Source organism: Pezoporus wallicus, unplaced genomic scaffold (assembly GCF_028554395.1).
Source record: "Pezoporus wallicus isolate ANWC-B61680 ecotype Strahan unplaced genomic scaffold, APGP_CSIRO_Pwel_v1 contig_8714, whole genome shotgun sequence".
NCBI classification, from domain to species: Eukaryota; Metazoa; Chordata; class Aves; order Psittaciformes; family Psittacidae; genus Pezoporus; species Pezoporus wallicus.
This window is the reverse complement of record NW_026635695.1, coordinates 1,834,789-1,853,184: the sequence shown is the minus strand read 5'-3', so window position 1 is coordinate 1,853,184 and position 18,396 is coordinate 1,834,789. Positions and strand designations below refer to the sequence as shown.

General features: G+C 50.3%; 2 protein-coding genes across 3 annotated transcripts; one reads left to right on the top strand and one right to left on the bottom strand.

Moving 5' to 3' along the window:
- Window positions 1-2: 2 nt before the first annotated feature.
- Window positions 3-15,822, bottom strand: P4HTM (prolyl 4-hydroxylase, transmembrane). 2 transcript variants are annotated; one of them, XM_057397363.1, is made up of 9 exons: window positions 15,535-15,822; window positions 15,380-15,461; window positions 6,982-7,172; window positions 6,341-6,437; window positions 4,803-4,965; window positions 3,000-3,185; window positions 2,059-2,149; window positions 1,496-1,619; window positions 3-283 (listed from the first exon to the last, which is right to left on the bottom strand). In XM_057397363.1, exons 1-9 carry the CDS (start codon window positions 15,784-15,786, stop codon window positions 63-65), a joined length of 1,407 nt encoding a protein of 468 aa, XP_057253346.1. In that variant the 5' UTR covers window positions 15,787-15,822; the 3' UTR covers window positions 3-62. The 2 variants fall into 2 exon arrangements, with proteins under 2 accessions (XP_057253346.1, XP_057253347.1); XM_057397364.1 differs by lacking the exon at window positions 3-283 and adding an exon at window positions 428-722.
- LOC130592788 (secreted frizzled-related protein 5-like) lies at window positions 8,840-12,420 on the top strand. Its single transcript, XM_057397365.1, has 4 exons — window positions 8,840-9,520; window positions 9,920-10,092; window positions 10,999-11,085; window positions 11,559-12,420. The coding sequence occupies exons 1-4, from the start codon at window positions 9,195-9,197 to the stop codon at window positions 11,891-11,893; spliced, it is 921 nt and encodes a 306-aa protein (XP_057253348.1). The 5' UTR covers window positions 8,840-9,194; the 3' UTR covers window positions 11,894-12,420.
- Window positions 15,823-18,396: the final 2,574 nt, after the last annotated feature.

Sequence of the window (18,396 nt, the reverse complement as noted above, 5' to 3'; positions counted from 1 at the left end):
CTTCCGGCCCAGCGCGGGAAAAGGCCACGTGCGCGCCGCCGAGCAGCCTTTTCCCGTCAGCTCTACAGCTCCAGGTGCATCCCGCTGTACGCTTTATCCACTGTCCACTCCCCCGGGGCTCCTGGGGCTCCAGCCGCCGCGTATCGCTCCATTTCCTGCTGGAACTGCAGCTGGCGCCGCCGGTTGGGATCCACATTGATCCAGTTGTTGGCAATCCACTTGGTGCCCTGTGTGACCAGGCAGCCCCCGTGAAGGGCGAAGTCATCCAGCTCTCCTACCCAGCCTGTGGAGCAAAGCCATGTCAGGAGGGAGTGAGGAGTGCTGCTCTCCCACCCACGGCATTGGCTTGGGTTTTGGCTCTGGTGAATCTTACAGGAGTTGGCTCCTCCTGGCACCCCTCTATCTTAGTGCTAGCCCTAGCACCTACAAGGAGTGCACCAGGGCAGGCTTCCCAGGTGCAAAATGCTCGTTGCTGTCTTGTCTCTACCCAGCACAAGGGGCTCTTGCATTCTGCATCCCAGCCACTGTTTTTCTCAACTCTTTCCAAAAGGGAATGGCATGGAAAAGACAGGTGTTGCTGTTAGAAAACCTGTAGAAGTCAGGCTCATGGACACATTACGGACTGCATTCTAGCAGTTCTAAATGATCCTGTCTTTACAGAGGTCTCATGTTATTTTCTGTAGCAGACTTGCATCAGCAGCCAGCTTCCATTTCGGAACAATCTGCTCATAAAAACACAACAGGGCACCTCTTGCAGGACAGTGATGATGTTGATTATTATCATCCAGCAGTCCAAACACTGGTCTTGTGACCTTCTCTGTGGATTTTCTAGCGATGGAAACATGGGCTGCTCCCAGGAGACCTCCTTCCACCACTGTTCAAAATCTGCCATCGAAATTTTCTGGAGTCACTCTTCAGCAGCCTGGGAGGTTCGTGTCAATCCCTCAGCCTGCCTGCCAGGGAAAACCATGCTGTGCTTTGGGAGAAAAACAGCCCTGAGGACACATCACCCAGCTGCGGCTGAGCTATAAAGCAGGAGCTGGCCCCAAGCATGGCAGAGCCGTGCATGGTGCAGATTGTGCCTCCCTGTGCTGCAGAGCTGATGGCTGTGCCTTTGTCTACCTCCCCTCTGGGCAACACCACATCAGTGAAACATTCTGAATTGCAGACCAAGTTCCAGTAGGAGTTTGAGCTTGCACAGTGGGACAGCAGGCAGCAGGCGATGGCTACTGCAGCCAAGGTCTTTGTTTGCTAGCTGCTAGTCCTGTCCCCTAAAAGCATCAGGAGCCACTGACCTACTGCCTGTAAACAAAGGCTTTTCAGAGTCAGGAAGCTCCTACCCGCCTGGTGACAAGTACACTCTATAGTTCCCACTAGCAGGCAGCTACCACCCCTTGGCTCCCTTTTGAGCTCCCAGCCACTGCAAGAAGATGATGGCCATCACCTCTCACAGTTCTATCCCTCCCATGAGCCAAGTCTTGAAACCAGCTCATACCTTCTCCATCTGACAGGTAGTTGTACCAGAAGACAGCAGTGCCTTGCTGAGGTTTCACTCGCAAATTGCCCTTGTTGCAGTTTTTCCGTGTATCTCGCAGGTCCACGTCGTTCTGAATCAAAGACTGGCAAGAAACCACAGAGAAGGTGATGCAAACAGGGCTGGAACGAAGTGCACGCACTGGGCTGCCAGTGCTCACCCTGCCCTCTGCCTGACTGCCCCGCAGGGACAGCTCAGGGCTTTCACAACCCACCCACAGCAGCCAGTTTCAGGCCCCTGGAGGTCCATAACCTGTTTCTGAGCAGCCGCCCAGTCTTAACGCATTGCCTGACAGGAGCACAACATACCCACTAAGACTTAGTCTGAGGAAACCTGTCCAGACAGAAGCAAGCAGGACCCATTATGGCAGCAAGGCCACCAGACCACCACTTGCACCTCCCTGTGCTCGTATGAGCGTGAAATGTGTTCCAGCCTCACACACCAGACCCCTTCTGCAGCCATAGAAAATAAAGACACTCAAAGACTGTCTCCCCAGGGGTAATGTATAAGTGAGATTCATTTACCATCTCTTCGTATGTCCTGTTGTCAGCTATAGGAAAGACTGTTTCGCCTCCCCCAGTCACGTTGTTCAGGTAGAACAGCACCGTCACATACCTGAAAGACAGACTGGCTGTTAGGGGACACAACTGGAACAAGAGGTGATGCACAGGGGCTGTCTATACCTTGTCCCTCCACTGTACATACAGCGGTTCCTCCAAGACATCATGAGGTATGGGATTTCTTAGAATCCCAGACTGGTTTGTGTTGGAAGGGGCCTTAAAGCTCATCCAGTTCCAACCCCCTGCCACGCACACAGACACCTTCCACTAGAGCAGGTTGCCCCAAGCCCCGTTCCACCTGGCCTTGAGCACTGCCAGGGATGGGGCAGCCACAGCTTCTCTGGGCACCCTGTGCCAACGCCTCAGCACCCTCACAGGGCAGAACTTCTGCCTAAGAACTCACCTCAGTCTCCCCTCTGGCAGGTTAAAGCCATTCCCCTTTGTCCTGTCCCTACAGGCCCTTGTCCAAAGCCCCTCTCCAGGTTTCTTGTCGGCCCCTTTAGGCACTGAGAGCTGCTCTAAGGTGTCCCCAGAGTCTTCTCTTCTCCAGGCTGAACAAGTCCAACTCTCAGACTGTCAAGCTCTCAGCTTTGATGATTTGCATCATCAGCTTTTCTCCAAGAACAAGACAAGGACAACAAAGAAGATCCCCACTCACTCACAGCAGTGAAGGTGTGTTTCTAGTCTCCGATGGGGATGACCCAACAGCTCTGCAGAACCACTCTGCCCTCCTTGCATGGACTCACAGGATTTGCCCACCAACCCCTTTAAACCCCTTCATGACAGTTATCTCCAGAGCGGTTTACGAGCCCACCAGCCAAGCACTGACTGCTATACGAGGTGAGGTGAAACATCTCTCCACCTCTCCTCTAGCACGTTCCAGATTGTTCCAAGGTAGACCGTACCGGCAGGAGGTCTCAAAGGGAGCGCTTTCATTGGCGACCAGCTTCGTGTGACTGCAGGCAGTCTCGGGGAAGACAGGACCACTGTCCATATGGGCATGGTAGTGCCCTCCTTGGTCATAGCGCACAACCTGGAGGGGCTCACTGTGCTCCACGATCTCGGGGGGCAAGCGAGTCAGGCGCATTACCCTGGGGAAGAGGAGAGCAGAGCAGGTGAGGGGAAAGCACCAACACCCTGTCAGCCACTACTACCAAGCAGCAAATGAATCTAGGGAAAGAGAACCCCCTTCCCAACAGACTGGAGAGATGGATGGGCTGCAGCAAGCATGCCAAGAGGCAGACTAGGTCCTTAGAGATCTGTTGGACTATTAGCATCAGCTCAGCAAGTCATTATTAATGTTACTTCAAACAAAACCGAAGGGTGCATCACCAGCAGGGCTGCTCTGAGGAAGATTTTGCTTGCTCAGCAAGATCCCTTGTGTGTGGGGCTCCCTGGAGCCTTCACGTGCCATCTCATCACTTCTCTGGACTCCTGCTCACCACCTACAGACCTTGGGACACTTAGCAAAGCACAGGGCCCCTGCTGAGAGTGAAGGAGAGACTAGCTCTAGGAATATTCTTGTCACCTAACTCACCTTTCCCTGTTGCCTTTTCAGCAGCCTCCCTCCCAGGGCAGAGGGGCACTGGAAGTGACCAAGGAGACCGGAGCCCTGCTGCTCTGGGATTTTTTCCGCTGCTACATCTGAGATCATCCCCAAGGCAAGCAGGTACGTCTCGAGACCTGCCAAAGAATACTCAGAGCTCTGAGAATCTGGACCGGTAAAGCCCTCAGGGCAGGTGCAAGGGGAATGTGGCACCCAGGCAGGATGGCAAAGCCCCTCTGAGCACCGCACAGTCCCAAGGGAGGATTAACAGCCTCCTTCAGCGCTATGTCTTCACATCCTCATGTAACAGAAGCCAAATGAAGAGCATAAAAGCAGTGTGCTGATGCCTGTGTGCGCTGGCTAGCTGGCACGGAGAAGGTGGCAACCACAGTCTGCTCTAATCAAGGCAATATGTGACCCCATTCTCCTGCTGGAATGTCCTGAAGAAAAGGAGTAGCCAACAGCCGTTTTCAAGCCTCGGGACAGATTTTACCCACCCATGTTCTGGGCGAGGACCAGCACCACAAGAACAAGAGAGTCTCCAGCCAATTATCTGAAACTCACCACAGCTAAATGACTTGGCCTGTGTGCCGGGTTTCAGTGCTTCCCGGTACCAAATCTGAGATGAAGGGAAGGGTAAGAGGTTCTCCTCTCTGCCATGAGCTGCCCTGTGATACGTGTGCTCAGAGGATTAAACTAATTTGGCTTCCTTGAGGTGAAGTTGTGCTTGTTAAAAAATCAGCTCTAAACAGCCGGATTTCAGTGAAATGTGTGAGTAACTAAAGCAGATGACAGCAACTACTGGCACCCAGACAGCATTGGAAATGGGCAGTTTCTCCCAGTAAGCTCATTTACTAATTAGAATGAATTACTTCATATAATGCCAAGTCTTCCTGGTTTTATAGGGCTGTTCCCAAAAGTGAATGGAGATGCTGCAAGGGTTGATTTTTCTTTTTCCTTCTCCATGGGACAGTAAAAAACTTTGTTCTAATGAAAACCTCCTCCCCACATTTTGGAGCTCTGTTCATTGCTCTTTATACTCCAAAGACTTTTCACACAATTAGGAAGTGTGAATATTAGCAAGCCTGCTGCTGCTTTTCCCAGCACATGTGCTCCTTGTGCCTACACAAACCCAACCACACCTTGGCTGCCTGGTCCTTACCTTTGCCGTATGGATCTCATCACCTGGTGAGCCCCCTCGCCCTGGTACAGCCATGTGTGCTGGCTGTTGCGCACCAAGTCACTCATCTTCGCTTTCTGGCTTCCCATGTACTTGTGGAAATCATGGATATTCAATTGTTTGAACTCCTCCAAACTCAGCACACCTATGAGAAGAGAGGAAAAGCTGGTGACACTCCCGCAGGTAATAAATAGTTCCTGGTGTTCTGTATCCAGAGAAGCCACCAGCTGAGGGCACTGCAGAAACTGCCTTCCTCAAACCAACCCCATCCACACTGGGGATCAGGTCGCAGAGACCAGAGGATGCTGCCCAGCAGCCAGCACACATCACGGGCTGCAAGCAGAGCTCACCCAGACAGTGAACCCAGTGCTGCTGTGGTGCCAGCTTATCTCTCTTGGACAACAGCACTCAGTCACCAGGGTCAGCCTGGGACAGGTCCTTGGATGCCAGTGGTCATAACCAAATTATCCACCATTATTATTTCTAGTGTCTCCATGTCCCCACATCCCCCCTGCTCCACAAGGTCTTTCATGACGCAGTGCCACATCCAGGTTGTGACCTGGTCTCCTGGTGTCACATACCAATCTAACAACAGAAGGAAGCAGCACTCTGGAAGTAAGGTCCTGCCAAGAGCATGTTAACAGGACCTTACATTTGTTAATGTCTGGAATGGTGGAAAAGCCATGGAGGACTCAAACATACGCTCCTACCCCTGCCAAGAATGCCACCGGTACCCTCTGGATATTTAAGCATTCACACGGGTACTGCTTCAACTCCAAAGCAGCTCCTCCTGAGCAGCTCTCAGTGCCAGGTCACTGGAAGACAGTGTGCAGAGCCTGTGTGTTCACTTAATTTGATTAGGAAATGGACAGTTGCTTAATTGAGGCCACACTAATTAGAGCAGCAGAAGTTAGAATACACATCCGGACCAGCAGGAGCCCTTGGGAGACCAGGGGCAGGAAGAGCAGAAGTGTCCTCACAGAATACAAGAGTTTGCAGTGGCAGAGATGGGGGTCAGTAGCAAAGGCTGACCAATAAGACCATCTCCACTTACTGAGGCCTGCCAGGGATGTGGGGCTCCCAGCTTGCTCCAGAAGTCTCCATGAAAACAGGGTGGAAGTGGAAGGCACCTTAACACCTGCAGCCCACATAACAAGGGCTACATAGTCAGAAACAGAGCAGTCTGTCAGACCACAGGAGCACACACTGAAGATCATATTATAGCAGGGCATGAACCAAGGCAGGTCTGAGAGGTGAGAGGGAGCACAGAGCTGTGTTCTGGTCCTACTTCTGCAAGATCCAAGCCCAGGAGGTAGAACTATCTGCAGCTAGACTGGTGTCTACTGGTTTACACTGATTTTACTTTTCTGCCAAGTCTCTAAAGCAGTGTTATTTTCCTTTGAAGAGCACAGGTAGAGAAATGAGCCTGGGCAGGAACATTGCTCCTGCTTTGCCCCACATGGCTGTGCGAGGTGTCAACCGTGCTGAAGGTGAAGGCATTCCCATGGAGCTGCTCTTACCATTCCCATCAGGATCAGCCTTGACAGCAGTGTACATCTCCCGGATGTTTTCGGGGGTCATCCACCTGCCGTTCCCAAGCCGGGTGTGAGTCAACACCTGAAATTCATAGATGGATCAACACCAGACACTGGTTTCTTGTACTACCAAACCCTACAGATTGCCCTGCTTGAGGCCTGGTGGGCTCTGCTCTGCAGCCAGGCATCAGCATGTCTCTGCAGAAAGACGACTTCAGGGAGAGCCATCTGGCAGCCACACACAGCATGTGGCTGATGAGTGCTGTTATTTCCACTTTAGGTCATGGCAAATGACTGCTGGGACATTGTTAACCAGTCCTGAAGTTCCTTCTCTTGAAGGGAAAGTAAAACCCACAGCACCAGGAACGTTTTACCCAGCATATTCAAAACACATCTGCCAAGGACCATCGCTGCCTCCCAACAGCAGCACAACTGCTGTATACCTCCCTAGAAACTTCCATGTGGAAGGCCAGCACAAGTCTTGAGACATAGAATTAAGCAAGTACTGACTGGAATATACTGGGTTCTGGCCCTACCCAAGCACATGTGTAATGAAGAGACCATCTGAGCAGGAGACCGCTGAGAAGGTGCCCAACAAACATTCCCAGGTCTGTCCCACACTCTACCTCTTTGAGCTGCAGCTGCCCATCCTGGTTGTGGTCCAGCAGATTGAAAATGTCCATCTGGCTGATTTCTATCATTTCCATGGCTTCCTCATAGTCATCCGTTGGCAGGATCTGGCTCTTCTGCAGCCCCTTCAGCTGGGCCAGATGGATGATGAGCTTGCACTCCTCCTCTGTCAGGAAGTCAGGAATTTCTGCAGCAGAAGCGTGAGCAGCAACAGACACTGAGGAACTGTTATAGTGAGACCCCAAACCAATGGCAGGGCACTCAGAAAAAGGAGAAAAAAAAGGGTGTGAGGAATTCAGGAACTGACTAAGTTTGGGGCATTCAAACACATCTGAGCACACACCATACACCTGTGCTGCTGGGGGTGGCTATTTTTACAGCAGCAATTCATAAATGTTTGGATGCAGAGGTCAAGCCCTTAAACTCTCTCACAGATACCACAATGGACAAAGGAGTGAACAAACACCTGCGTATCACCACATATTATCACTTCAAAGGTGACATGTGGATCACAGTCTGGGAACTGCTGCTCTACAGGAAGAGAGGCGAGAAAAACTTTGTGGTGGGCAGTGGTGACTGCAGGGTTTCAGGCTTCTGTGGTCTCACGTGGAGAGGACAGCGCCGTGACCCTGGCACAGTGAAACCCAAAGAGCAAGGAGAAGACTTTCAAGCTTACTCCCACTCATTCACTTGCTTCCCCACTAAAAAGGGTCTTTAAGTGCACTATTAAAGGGGAGGGCACTGCACATGGTGGACGCCACATTCCATACTGAGGTACTACCTGGGTGTAATTAGCTTTTTTTTGCAGCACAAAACTAGCAGCAATCAGGCAATAGTAGGAGCCCAAGCAGATTTAAATGCAGATAAATGACTAAGAAATTTCTCACTGCATAGTGCATGGGGCACTTGCAAAGTGCTGACAAGGTCTTGTTCCACAGCAGTTAATGCTGTGAGGTTGAGAAGATCCTTCTTGCTGGTGTCTGCCACTCCCGGGTCAATCTTGTTACCAGCTACTGAGGCTTTTGAAGGTGGAAATCAAAAACATCACAGCAGTACAGGCTTAAGTGCTCCTAAGCCAAAGGTCCTGCTCTCCAAATTGCAGCTCCCTAGAGCTCCTGGAGGTATGTGCCATGGACACATTACATCTCAACTACAGCAACCCTCAAAGCATGGAAAACAGTCATTAGTTATTTCCATGACCTGAAATCAACCCTATCAGCTCAAACTGTCAATGAGCAGTTGGCTTCTTCCTAAGTACAGACCAGAACTAGCCCTGTGGAAAACAAGCTGTTCCTGGGAAGCCCCAGCAACACAATGCAGCTGCCTGTATCCGTGACACCCACTGAGGAAACAAATTCCACTACTGGCAGTGCATCCCAAAGGATGCTTCAGAGCCAGAGCTTCCACTGACCGCTTTGAACCCCATAGCACACCACCAGAATGAACTGTGCTGGCAAGCAATGCTCCCAGTATTTCCAGTTCCGCAAACTGGGCTATAGTAATGATAGCTTCTGGAATCTTAATTATGTGCTGGAAGAAGGACAATCCCTCTCTCCAGAAGGATTTCTGAATGAAGGAACAACTCTCTTAACCAGAAACCATGCTCTGTCACACAGGCTGCGGGGTGAGGGGGTCCAGGAAGGTGTTGCCAATCCCATCTGCAAACAACCTGGCTCCAGAGCTGCAAATTAGTTCCTCTCTACCCTCAGCTCTCCCAAACAGTTAACTTCTGGCTGTGAGACCATCCTATCTCCCTGCCCGCTCAACAATAGATCCTGCTAAACAAATGCCTCTTAATTGACTTTGACTTTGAGCTTTTACAAAAAAACAAAAGAGAGGAAAACATCGGGCCTTATGAAATAATGACTAATCCTGGAGCCAGAGAAAGGGGAAGGGTTAGAGCATTGGTGTCAAACAGAGATTCAATCTTGGCTGAAAGAGCTCCAAGACACATGGGCCAAATCATTCATCCCTCCCCAAGTGCCCTCATTTCCACACCTGCTGATCTAAGCCAAACCCCTGCTAAAATCCAAACAATCAGGGCCGCTGGCAAATGAAAACTGGAGCATTGTCTTCCCCATGAGGGCTCTGAAAGGGCCGCACTTAATGAGGATAGATTGACAGAGAGGTGGCTCCTAGGCTATAAAAGGCATCCCACAGTCGGAGGCAGCTCAGTCTGGGGTGTGCTGCCTGTCTTCCTGCTCCAAGAATGATCACAGCCCACCACAGGCACCCCTTGAGGCTGGGTGGCCCATGGCTGCTGGGCGTCCTGGTGTACCTGCTGCTCTGGGGGTCTCCAGGGGCCTGGGCGAGCTATCTGAGGAGATCCTCCAGCTGCACACCCATCCCACCCCGCATGGCCTTGTGCTACAACATCGGCTACTCCGAGATGAGGATTCCCAACCTGCTGGAGCACGAGACCATGCCAGAAGTGATCCAGCAGTCCTCCAGCTGGCTGCCCTTGCTGGCCAGGGAGTGCCACCCAGACGCTAGGATCTTCCTCTGCTCCCTCTTTGCACCAATCTGTTTGGACAGGTAAGATGTTTTTACAAGTTATTCCTGCTGTCTTAAGTAACTCCCTGAAGAGCACAACTGCATTTGACTTTCGAGAGAACCCACGTCCAGTGCGACCAGTGCTGTCCCCAAGAAGCTGTGTGTCCCTCTTGGCAAGGGGCAATTGGACTTCCCACGAGGGACCATCCCTCTGAAAGTGAAACATGAGCATTCCATCTCTCAGGAGCAGGAATATTATGTTCCCTTCTGTGGGATTTCTTGCTCTCCCACCCCAGGCACTGTTGCCATCTCCCCCAGCCACCCCTCTCACACACCACAGTATCTGCTGGTACCCACCAGCACAGCCCTGAGCAGCAGCAAACCCCTCAGCCTGCTGCCAGGAGGAGCCCAGAGGTGCTGCAATCCCCATCCCCTCCCCAGGGTCATCTACCCCTGCCGCAGCCTGTGCGAAGCCGTCAAGAGAAGCTGCGCTCCTGTCATGGCTTGTTATGGGTATCCCTGGCCCGAAATCCTCAACTGCAACAAGTTTCCTGCTGATCACGAGCTGTGCATCGCAGCAGTGTCCATGGATGAAAACTCCACCAGTAGGAGAAGTAAGTTTGGTTCTTTTCTCCTATGTTTTCCCACAGGCAACACTGAAAGCTCAGCGGATCAGCCTGCCCAGAATTTCTGGGTTTAAGCTGTGTTTAAAGAAGTTATAAATTCCAGTTTTGTTCTCTGTGGGAGCGCCACTGTGTCTGGAAAATTAGTGTAACATTGACTGCAGCTTGTTCCCCTCTCTGCTGTATTCATTAGCTCCCTGGGTGCCATCAGACCACGCAGGGTTTGGGGCAAGGGGAAGGAATTGCTGTCAAAAGCCTAATGCCCAGGAACAGCGTGAGAGCTCATGGCATGCAGGCTCCAGGCAGTGAGACGTGTTTCCAGCAGGGCTCTGGAGCTTCAGCCCTCATCTTTCAGCTGTGTCCAGGGTTTAAAAACATGCAAAAAAGGAGAACTGTTTTGTAAGCCTTGTTTTTAAACATTAGGAAACACCACTAAGGGGCATGAGCCTCTGCAGACATGTCACACCAGAAAAAAAGAATCTCTAAGACTGAAAGACTGAATTAAACACTCACATACTGGTGAATACTGGGGTAGATCCAAGAACAGCTAAGGGCAGGACTTATGCCTCATTTCAGCATCACTGGATGTAGTCTGGCCATACCAGTGGTTTTACTGTTTCACCCACACTAGGAGATCTTCACCAAGCATTTTCACTGCTGCTTTAACATGCAGCAACACACACAAGCCTAAACAAAGCACAACAAGCAGCATCTTCCCCAGCCCCAGAAAGGAGAACTTGACATTTCCCACCCTGGCAATCTGAGATGTCCTGGGTAGCTCAGGAGGAAGCACCACTCAGGAACAGCAAGCCACCACTTGCAGATATCAAAAGTATCATTATGCCTTTTCCAATGATGCTTGACAAGGGTGTTCTAACTAGATTTCTGTTGCAGCAGTACCCCGAGCCAGCTGCAAGGACTGTGAGCTTGAGGAAGCCAGCACTGCCAGGGAGATCCTGGAAAACCTCTGTGCCAATGATTTTGGTGAGTACAACCCCCCCCATTCTCTCAGTTGCTGCTGTTCCCTCTAGCAGCCACGTACTGGCATGGACAGAAAATGTCTGCAGCTTTTACAGCAGACGCCAGGGATTTTAGGTATTAAGCATTCCCCAGGGAAGTGGTGAAGTCAGCAACTCTGGAAGTATATAAAAGATGTGTAGATTTGGCACTGAGGGATATGGTTTAATGGTGGACCTGTCAGTGCCGAGTTAACAGTTTGACTCAATGATCTTAAAGGTCTTTTCCCACCTAAATGATTCTGTGATTCTAAAAATGGTGTTCAGTACTGGAAACTCACTTCAAATGAGAACTTTTATAAGCTCACTGCAATTACAAGGGATGGATGTGTCACCACATTACAAGAACAGCATGAAAGCCTTGCGTTGCTGTGTGATTAAGTAGTTAAGAGCTATATGGAAAGTAAATAGAACTAACATCTCTTTTTCCAACCCCTATAGCAGTGAAAATACGAATCCTGAGGAAGAACACCACAACTACCATCTCAGACTTCGACCTGGACACCTCCAGGGTGGAGGTCCTGAAACATGGTCCCCTCCTCAGAACTGAAGTCCCCGGCAGGCTCCAGCAGTGGCTGGACATAGACGCGACCTGTGTCCACAACATCATGAGAGGCACGCACACAGGGGTCTTCGTTGTAAGCGGTGAAGTGCAGAGTGACAAAGTGGTGGTGAACAAGGCCTACGCCTGGCAGAAGAAGAACAGGAACCTGCACCAGGCAGTGCGGAGGTGGAAACATCACCGCTGCCCCGACCAGGCTGGCCGGAAGGTCTGAAAGGTCTGAATTCCAGCAATAAGAAACTGCTCCCTTCCCTATGGCTAGAAAACTCCTTTCCCTGGAAGTTGGTGTTTTCGAGATGTACAGTCAATATTTTTAGGTGATTCAAAGCAGTCATAGTCCACAGATAGGGCCTCACAACACATTTACAGATCCCTGTTTTACTGAGACAGAGCTTGAGGGTGCAGGTTTAACATACTCCTCACACAAGGCTCTATAGATCCAGGACTTGCAGTGGATGGCTTTGTATAGGATCCAAGGTCACAACAAAACCAAACTGAACTCTGCAGGCAAGAGATCTCTGGTGCCAGTTTCTCCTAGATCTTGTCATCGAAGTTGATAGCCATTTCAGCTTTATTATTTGAACCAGAGCCACTGATGCTGTCCAAGTGCCTGCTTGCTTTCTGTTCAGGGAGATTAGACAAAAGTCCCCCTGACTGCTAAGAGATGCTGTTTGTGTAATGGAAAAAATACTCTTGAACAGTCTGAGATAAACTAAGGGGGAGACAACCCACCCCTGCAACGTCTGGCCCCTTAAAGAATTAGCTGTCTCTTCAGCTTGCTGCATGAGAATTGATGAGCATCTTCAGAGGTAAAAGAAACAGCTGTTCTCAGGCAGGAAAGGCAAACAGCAAAGATAGCTGAGGGCTTCTGCACAACAGGGAAAACCACTTTTTAATACCAGAAATTCAGTTTGGATGCCCAGTAATTGGGTTATCAAGATCTCACAAGAGCCTTGAGAAAGAGCAGAGCAGGAATGAGACATCAGCCATTGAAACCTCTGCTTTTGTGGGCAACAGCAGCTTTGCTTGGGACTTGGAGTGAGCCCTAATCCCAGCACAACAGCAGCTACTTGCAGCTGTGATAAGGGAAGGGGAGAGAAACATTACACAGCTGTCTGGCCTTCCTTCTGCATGCAAAGACAGAAAAGGTTGAAAAAGTCAATCTCGCCAAGTTCTCTGCAGCTCACTCTCACCCAGGTAAGCAGGGACTAGTTCTCTGCTGTAGCTCTACAATCCAGATCAGAGAGCAGAAAACAGCAAATCCCCAAATAAAGAAACAAGTTGGATTTCTACGGCCTAACAAAAATTAAGTGGAAAGTTTTCCACACTGGATTAAACTTGGGAAAGGGGAAAAACAGCTTTTCTGTGTGGTTCATGCTGCCTGAGGTCTTGGTTGTGGGCAGTCATCCGCTTTGATGGAGACACATTGCCTCCCTCTGCTTGTAAAGCACACCAACAACCCGTGATGTGATCTCTTCAGCTTCAGCGTGGGCTGAGACGAGCCCTCAGATGCTCACACTGAAATTCAGCTGTGCTTGACATTTGTGCAGCAATTACTTCTACTCCCTGAGGATCTGAAGAAAAACACAGCCAGATTTCCTAGGTTTTATTCCTCCCTGCTACCTTGTCTTGCAAACTGCCATCCAATCCACAGAATCCACTGTCAAGTAGTCCTGGCAATGGCAGCATCTTCTGAACTATGTTTGGAAAACACACCAGAACATATAAAAGCTCTGAAGGTTGAAAACGCTTTGCCTGATATTTGTTTTCTATTAATAGGATTATTTGATCACTAATGTTGCCTAACTAAAAAGTGCACAGATGGTCTGACTTATGAGCTTTAGAAAAGATGTCTCGTAGCCAGAGGCGGGGGAAAAAATAGGGCAGGGACTTTTTCATAGCTCCATGAAATACATCTGGGTTCAATGCAGATGACTTACATTTAAAAGAGAAACCACAAGTTCCCCTATGGTACCGGTGCCATACTCCAAAGCACAGAGCTCACATTAAGTCATAAATGAGCTGTCCATTGCTTTGGTCCCACTACAGCCCAAAGAAAAGATCACAGACCAGCCACTTATTTCCTTAAATAGGCTCTCACATACCACAACACTTTGTGTTAAGTAAAATCTCAGGAAATTTAAGAGTCCTTGTTTGCTAGTGACTTCTGGGTTTAACACAATCAAGTTAAATACACACTTCCAGACATAAAATAAATCAGGGGTATTCTTAAACCAGATGATTTAGATTGGTTCTGTTTGCATAGATAGAGAAGCCTCTGGAAGTCTTTTAAAGTCAGAGCTGGCTCCTGGCAGGTTTATCTGGGAAATAAGAGCTGTCTTGCTTGAAGTTTCTAAATAGGGGCCTTCTTATCAGAGACGAAGGAGAACAGACTCTGTGGGTCAATGTCTGTCAGACACCATCCTCAGGGAACGAAGCTTCCCCTGGAACCAATGGTGGTGCCGGAGTGACAAGTTAAAAGTTGTGGGATTACTGCTGCCAGGACCAACCTGCCTCTGAGCAGCTTCAGCACCATCCTCACAGGCCAGGATCAGCTCTTGTACTTAACTGGTACCTGTAGGGCAGAGAAGGTGGAAACAGTTTTCCCAAGTGAAAACCAGAAACTGTGGTTCTCGTGATGGCACTGGGTTTGTGATTGCTGTGGAGTGTCAGCTCCGGGCTGGTGTGTCAGACAGAAACCCACTCTGAAATTTGCAAACCATAAGTACAACATATGTGGAGATGCCAAAAGAACTCTATATATTTCTTCCAGATACTTATTGCATTGAGTTTAGTAAGAACCCTACCTGATTTATGGCCAGGCTTTCAGTGCCTACATTCCATTTGCAATTGGAAAAAACCCTCTTTATGTATTATTGAGAAAACATCTAAAAGACTCTCAATGTTGGTTTTCAGATAACAGGTTTTCTTTGACGTTGCAGTAGTAGGATTTTTGTAATCATCTGTACCCCAAAAATCAATTTGTATATTCTCAGTGGATGTCCAGAACACAAGAGTTCAATTAATGAGACTTTACCAGTCATCACAGAAAGGTAAAGGTTTTAAAACATCTGGAAGAAGGATGTTGTGTGGCTGCTTATCAGAGCACTCAGAAATATACGTAAATCTGGAATAAGATGTAAAATGGTGGCAGACATTAAATCTGTCAATTCCCCTGTCAGTCATTTTCTCAGCACTGAAGCACCAACACTAAATTGCTTTATCACCATTCGTTACCAAAACTTTGGGGATCTCTTGCACATTCCTAATACTGAGAAGCTTCTTCAAGGTCCTCTTCAGCGATCTGCTGCGTGTTCATGGAATTTTAAAGGGAATCTGGAAAACCTGGAAAGGTTTATCTTCCAAATCTTTCTAAGTAGACCAGCCAGAAAAGTCACTCCTGCAAATACCGTATCAAAATGCCTTGAACAGAATCACACTCGTTATAAGGCAGCGCCGAGGAGAAGCGAATATGGCAGAAATAGTTTCCCCCAGGTAAGGCAGCGGGAGGGAGGCAGGACCCCCCCATCCTCGGAACCCCCATCCCTGCCGGCCGCTGCCAGCCGGGAACGGCGGGCACCGCTCCCGCAGCCCCGAAACCGGGTGACGGCCGCGCTGACACCGCAGGGGAAGGGGGAGAGGGGCCGATCCGCCCGCTCCCGGCGTGCCCGGTGCCCGTCGCTGCGGGGCCGGTACTCACCGAAGAGCAGCGGCTTGAGGCTGAGGGTGCGCACGGCGTGGACCCTGCCCGGCACCAGCTCCACCCGCTGCGTGTGGCCCACCTGCGGGGGGAGAGCAGCGGTGAGCGGCGGCCGCAGCCCCGGCCCCAGCATCACCCCCCAGGCGCGGCCTTGCCTTGATGCCCTCGAGGCGAGGGAGAGCGCGGGCGGGCGGAGGCGGCGGTGGCTGGGGAGCGGCGGGCGGCCCGCCGGGCTCTCCGGCGCTGAGGTGCACGAAGAGCAGCAGCCCCAGCACGTTGAGGACGTAGAGGTGGGCGAACACCATGAGGACGAGGAAGTACGGCCGCGAGCACACGGGCCTCGGGCGGCCGCCGGGCGGGCCGGGCAGCGGGGGACCCTCCGACCGCGAGGCTGCCGGCGCCGCCATCGCGTCCCCCCCGGCCCGCCAGGCCTCGCAGCGTCACCACGGCAACCGGCCGGCGTGCTGCGTCACCTCGCCGCGGGGGCGTGGCGATGGCGGCAAAGAGCCCCCGTCCCGTCCCATCCCATCCCGTCCCGTCCCGTCCCATCCCATCCCATCCCCTCCCGTACCATCAAGAGCCAGGACACCTCCGGAGTTAGAAATCACGATTTATTTCAAATAAACCATGGGCACACCGCTGGCAAAATGTCTCCCGGGTAGTTTTTCTGCCCCTGGCCCTCTCCGGTGCCTGCAAAGGAAAGCAAGGGGCAGCAGCACTCCGTTAGGGTCACCCCCAGCCTGGAGCAAGGGAAGGCATTCCCAGAACAAGTGCCAGATTTAAAAATAAAGTTCTATTTTATTATTTTTTCCCCACTTGCTTAAAAATTCATAAAACTTGAGAATGCGAGAGTATAGTACAGAAACCTCCTCCAGCCCCAGCCCTGCAAAGGCAGGAACAGCAGTCATGCAGTTCGTGGTATCCATAGAAAACATTTTGTTACAGTCTGGGAAGCCTGAGGACTATTAGAGATGAGGCAGTCAATGTACTAACACGAGCGAAACTGAAATAAAGAGAATGGGATGCAAGGATGGAGGTGTCAGACTGGTGTGGGGACCGGAAATGGGTGGGAAAACTAAAAGTTGTAGCAGTAACAGACCAAAGGGAAGCTGTACCTGGGAATTAAGGGCTCCTGAGATGCCTTCTACTCACCTACATTCATAGAATCATGGAGTGGACCTTAAAGCTCATCCAGCTCCAAACCCCTGCCACAGGCAGTGACACCTTCCACTAGCCCAGGTTGCATTCCTTCACCATCCTCATAGTGAAGATTTTATTCCTAGTGTCTAACCTAAATCTATGCTCTTTCAGCTAAACCATTTCCCCCATGTCCTGTCACTACATGCCGTTGTAAAATCATGTACCCTCACTGGCACATAAAGAGCTGTGTTCCTACTAGAGGAGAAAAACGTGGCCTCGTCTTTTGGTGTTGAGAATTCCAGTCTCCTCCCTGTCACCTGCCTCGCTGGCAGTGTAAGTCACTCCACACAAGGAGTCAGCAGTTCCCATGCTCTGCAGGTTTCATTCCAGAGCCTATGACTTTCTGTATGACACTACAACAGCAGTCACTCACCCTGCCCAGGCTGCATATCAGTCCTGTTGCGTTCCAGAGTATGCAAACAGGATCTGTGCATGCAAAGCAGGACTTCAAGCACCTTCAGAACAAGTGTTTTGATTTCTTTTCGAATAAATGGAACTGGTTTCAGAAAATTAGAAGAATTAGGGGGGACACTGTGCAATAATTATTACTGTTCCTTAGCAAAGCATCGTGGCAGCCTGCTCAGAAAGTCTGGCCACAGCTGTATGGTTGGGCTTGTCTATAAACAAGGATTCATAGCAAAGCATTTTGTGGGAGTACGGGAAAGGGAGGAAGGGCAGCAGGCGGGGAGGGAGAGAAACAAAACCCCATTCTTATCTAGCTCAAAGCGGGACATAACAGCAGGGAGAGTTCTTTGGGATTAGGGAACTCAACATACTTGTTCTGCAAAATCTGGTGTTGTGACAGTTACATTTAGACAAGAACAACAGCAGCTTTTATCCTAATTAGTACTTTGCACATTACAGTTTTAAAGAACAGTTTAAACATTGATTCTAGGCACTGCAAACTGCTGGGTCTTGGCAAGCCTTACGCCATGCTGTCCCTTCCCCTGAGTGCCGTGTGCCCAGACTTTGACAGTCCTTTGGGAAAAGGAGGGGAACAGAGAGTCTGATCTTTAGAATATACAGGGCACAAAGAGGCTGCTGCTGAGAGCAGAGGACAGAATGATGTCAGGAGGCAGTGGCTGGAGCAATGACAGAATACAAAGACCATGGTTATGGAGCCCTCTTCCACAACAAGCAGCACTGCCACCAGAAACCACAGGCTCCCTCCCGGTCCCTACCCCGCTCCCTGGCTCCAGCTCTGCAACCCCACTCTACCTTCAGCTGCCTCTGTTATAACTCCCACTCCACTGCCAGCAGCTCCTTGGCAGTGAATTCCTCCATTCCCTGAGGATACATCCTACACCAGGGAAGGCAGGGAGGAAGGAAAGGGCCTCTCAGTTTGAAACGTTCTGCTGTGTACTAAAAGCACAGCCACAGCATTAGCTCCTACAACAGCTACTCCTCTTGTAACTGCTTGTTGAAATGCATCTGTCCAGTTACAACTGCTGCAAATCATAGAAACCCAGGATGGTTTGTGTTGGAAGGGACTTTAAAGCTTATCCAGTTTCAACTCCTGCCACGGGCAGGGACACTTTCCACTAGAGCAGGTTGCTCATGTCACAGGTATATGAAAAAGGTTCCAACAGTTCGCTTATTCTGACATGCATTAATTTAGCGCTTCCACTCCCCTCCAGTTTAATCTTTACCAAGTGACATTGTATAAGAGTAGTACAGGGATGCATCAAAAGCAACACTTCCACATACAGCATGGAAGACAACCCCATGAGTTCCCCACAGAGGTGAAGATTTCCTCAGATCAGACTCCAGCTTCACCTTACTGGCTGCAAACAGCATGTTCCTGGAGCAGGTGACAT

Excerpts from the sequence above, each read along its gene's own strand:
- LOC130592788 (XM_057397365.1), top strand. The coding sequence starts at position 9,195 with ATGATCACAGCCCACCACAGGCACCCCTTGAGGCTGGGTGGCCCATGG. Across the intron at positions 9,521-9,919 it reads GCACCAATCTGTTTGGACAG|GGTCATCTACCCCTGCCGCA; the intron begins GTAAGATGTTTT and ends TCCCCTCCCCAG. Across the intron at positions 10,093-10,998 it reads AAACTCCACCAGTAGGAGAA|TACCCCGAGCCAGCTGCAAG; the intron begins GTAAGTTTGGTT and ends CTGTTGCAGCAG.
- P4HTM (XM_057397363.1), bottom strand. The coding sequence starts at position 15,786 with ATGGCGGCGCCGGCAGCCTCGCGGTCGGAGGGTCCCCCGCTGCCCGGC. Across the intron at positions 15,462-15,534 it reads CTCGCCTCGAGGGCATCAAG|GTGGGCCACACGCAGCGGGT; the intron begins GCAAGGCCGCGC and ends CTCCCCCCGCAG. Across the intron at positions 7,173-15,379 it reads CCTCAAGCCGCTGCTCTTCG|AAATTCCTGACTTCCTGACA; the intron begins GTGAGTACCGGC and ends CTTCTGCTGCAG.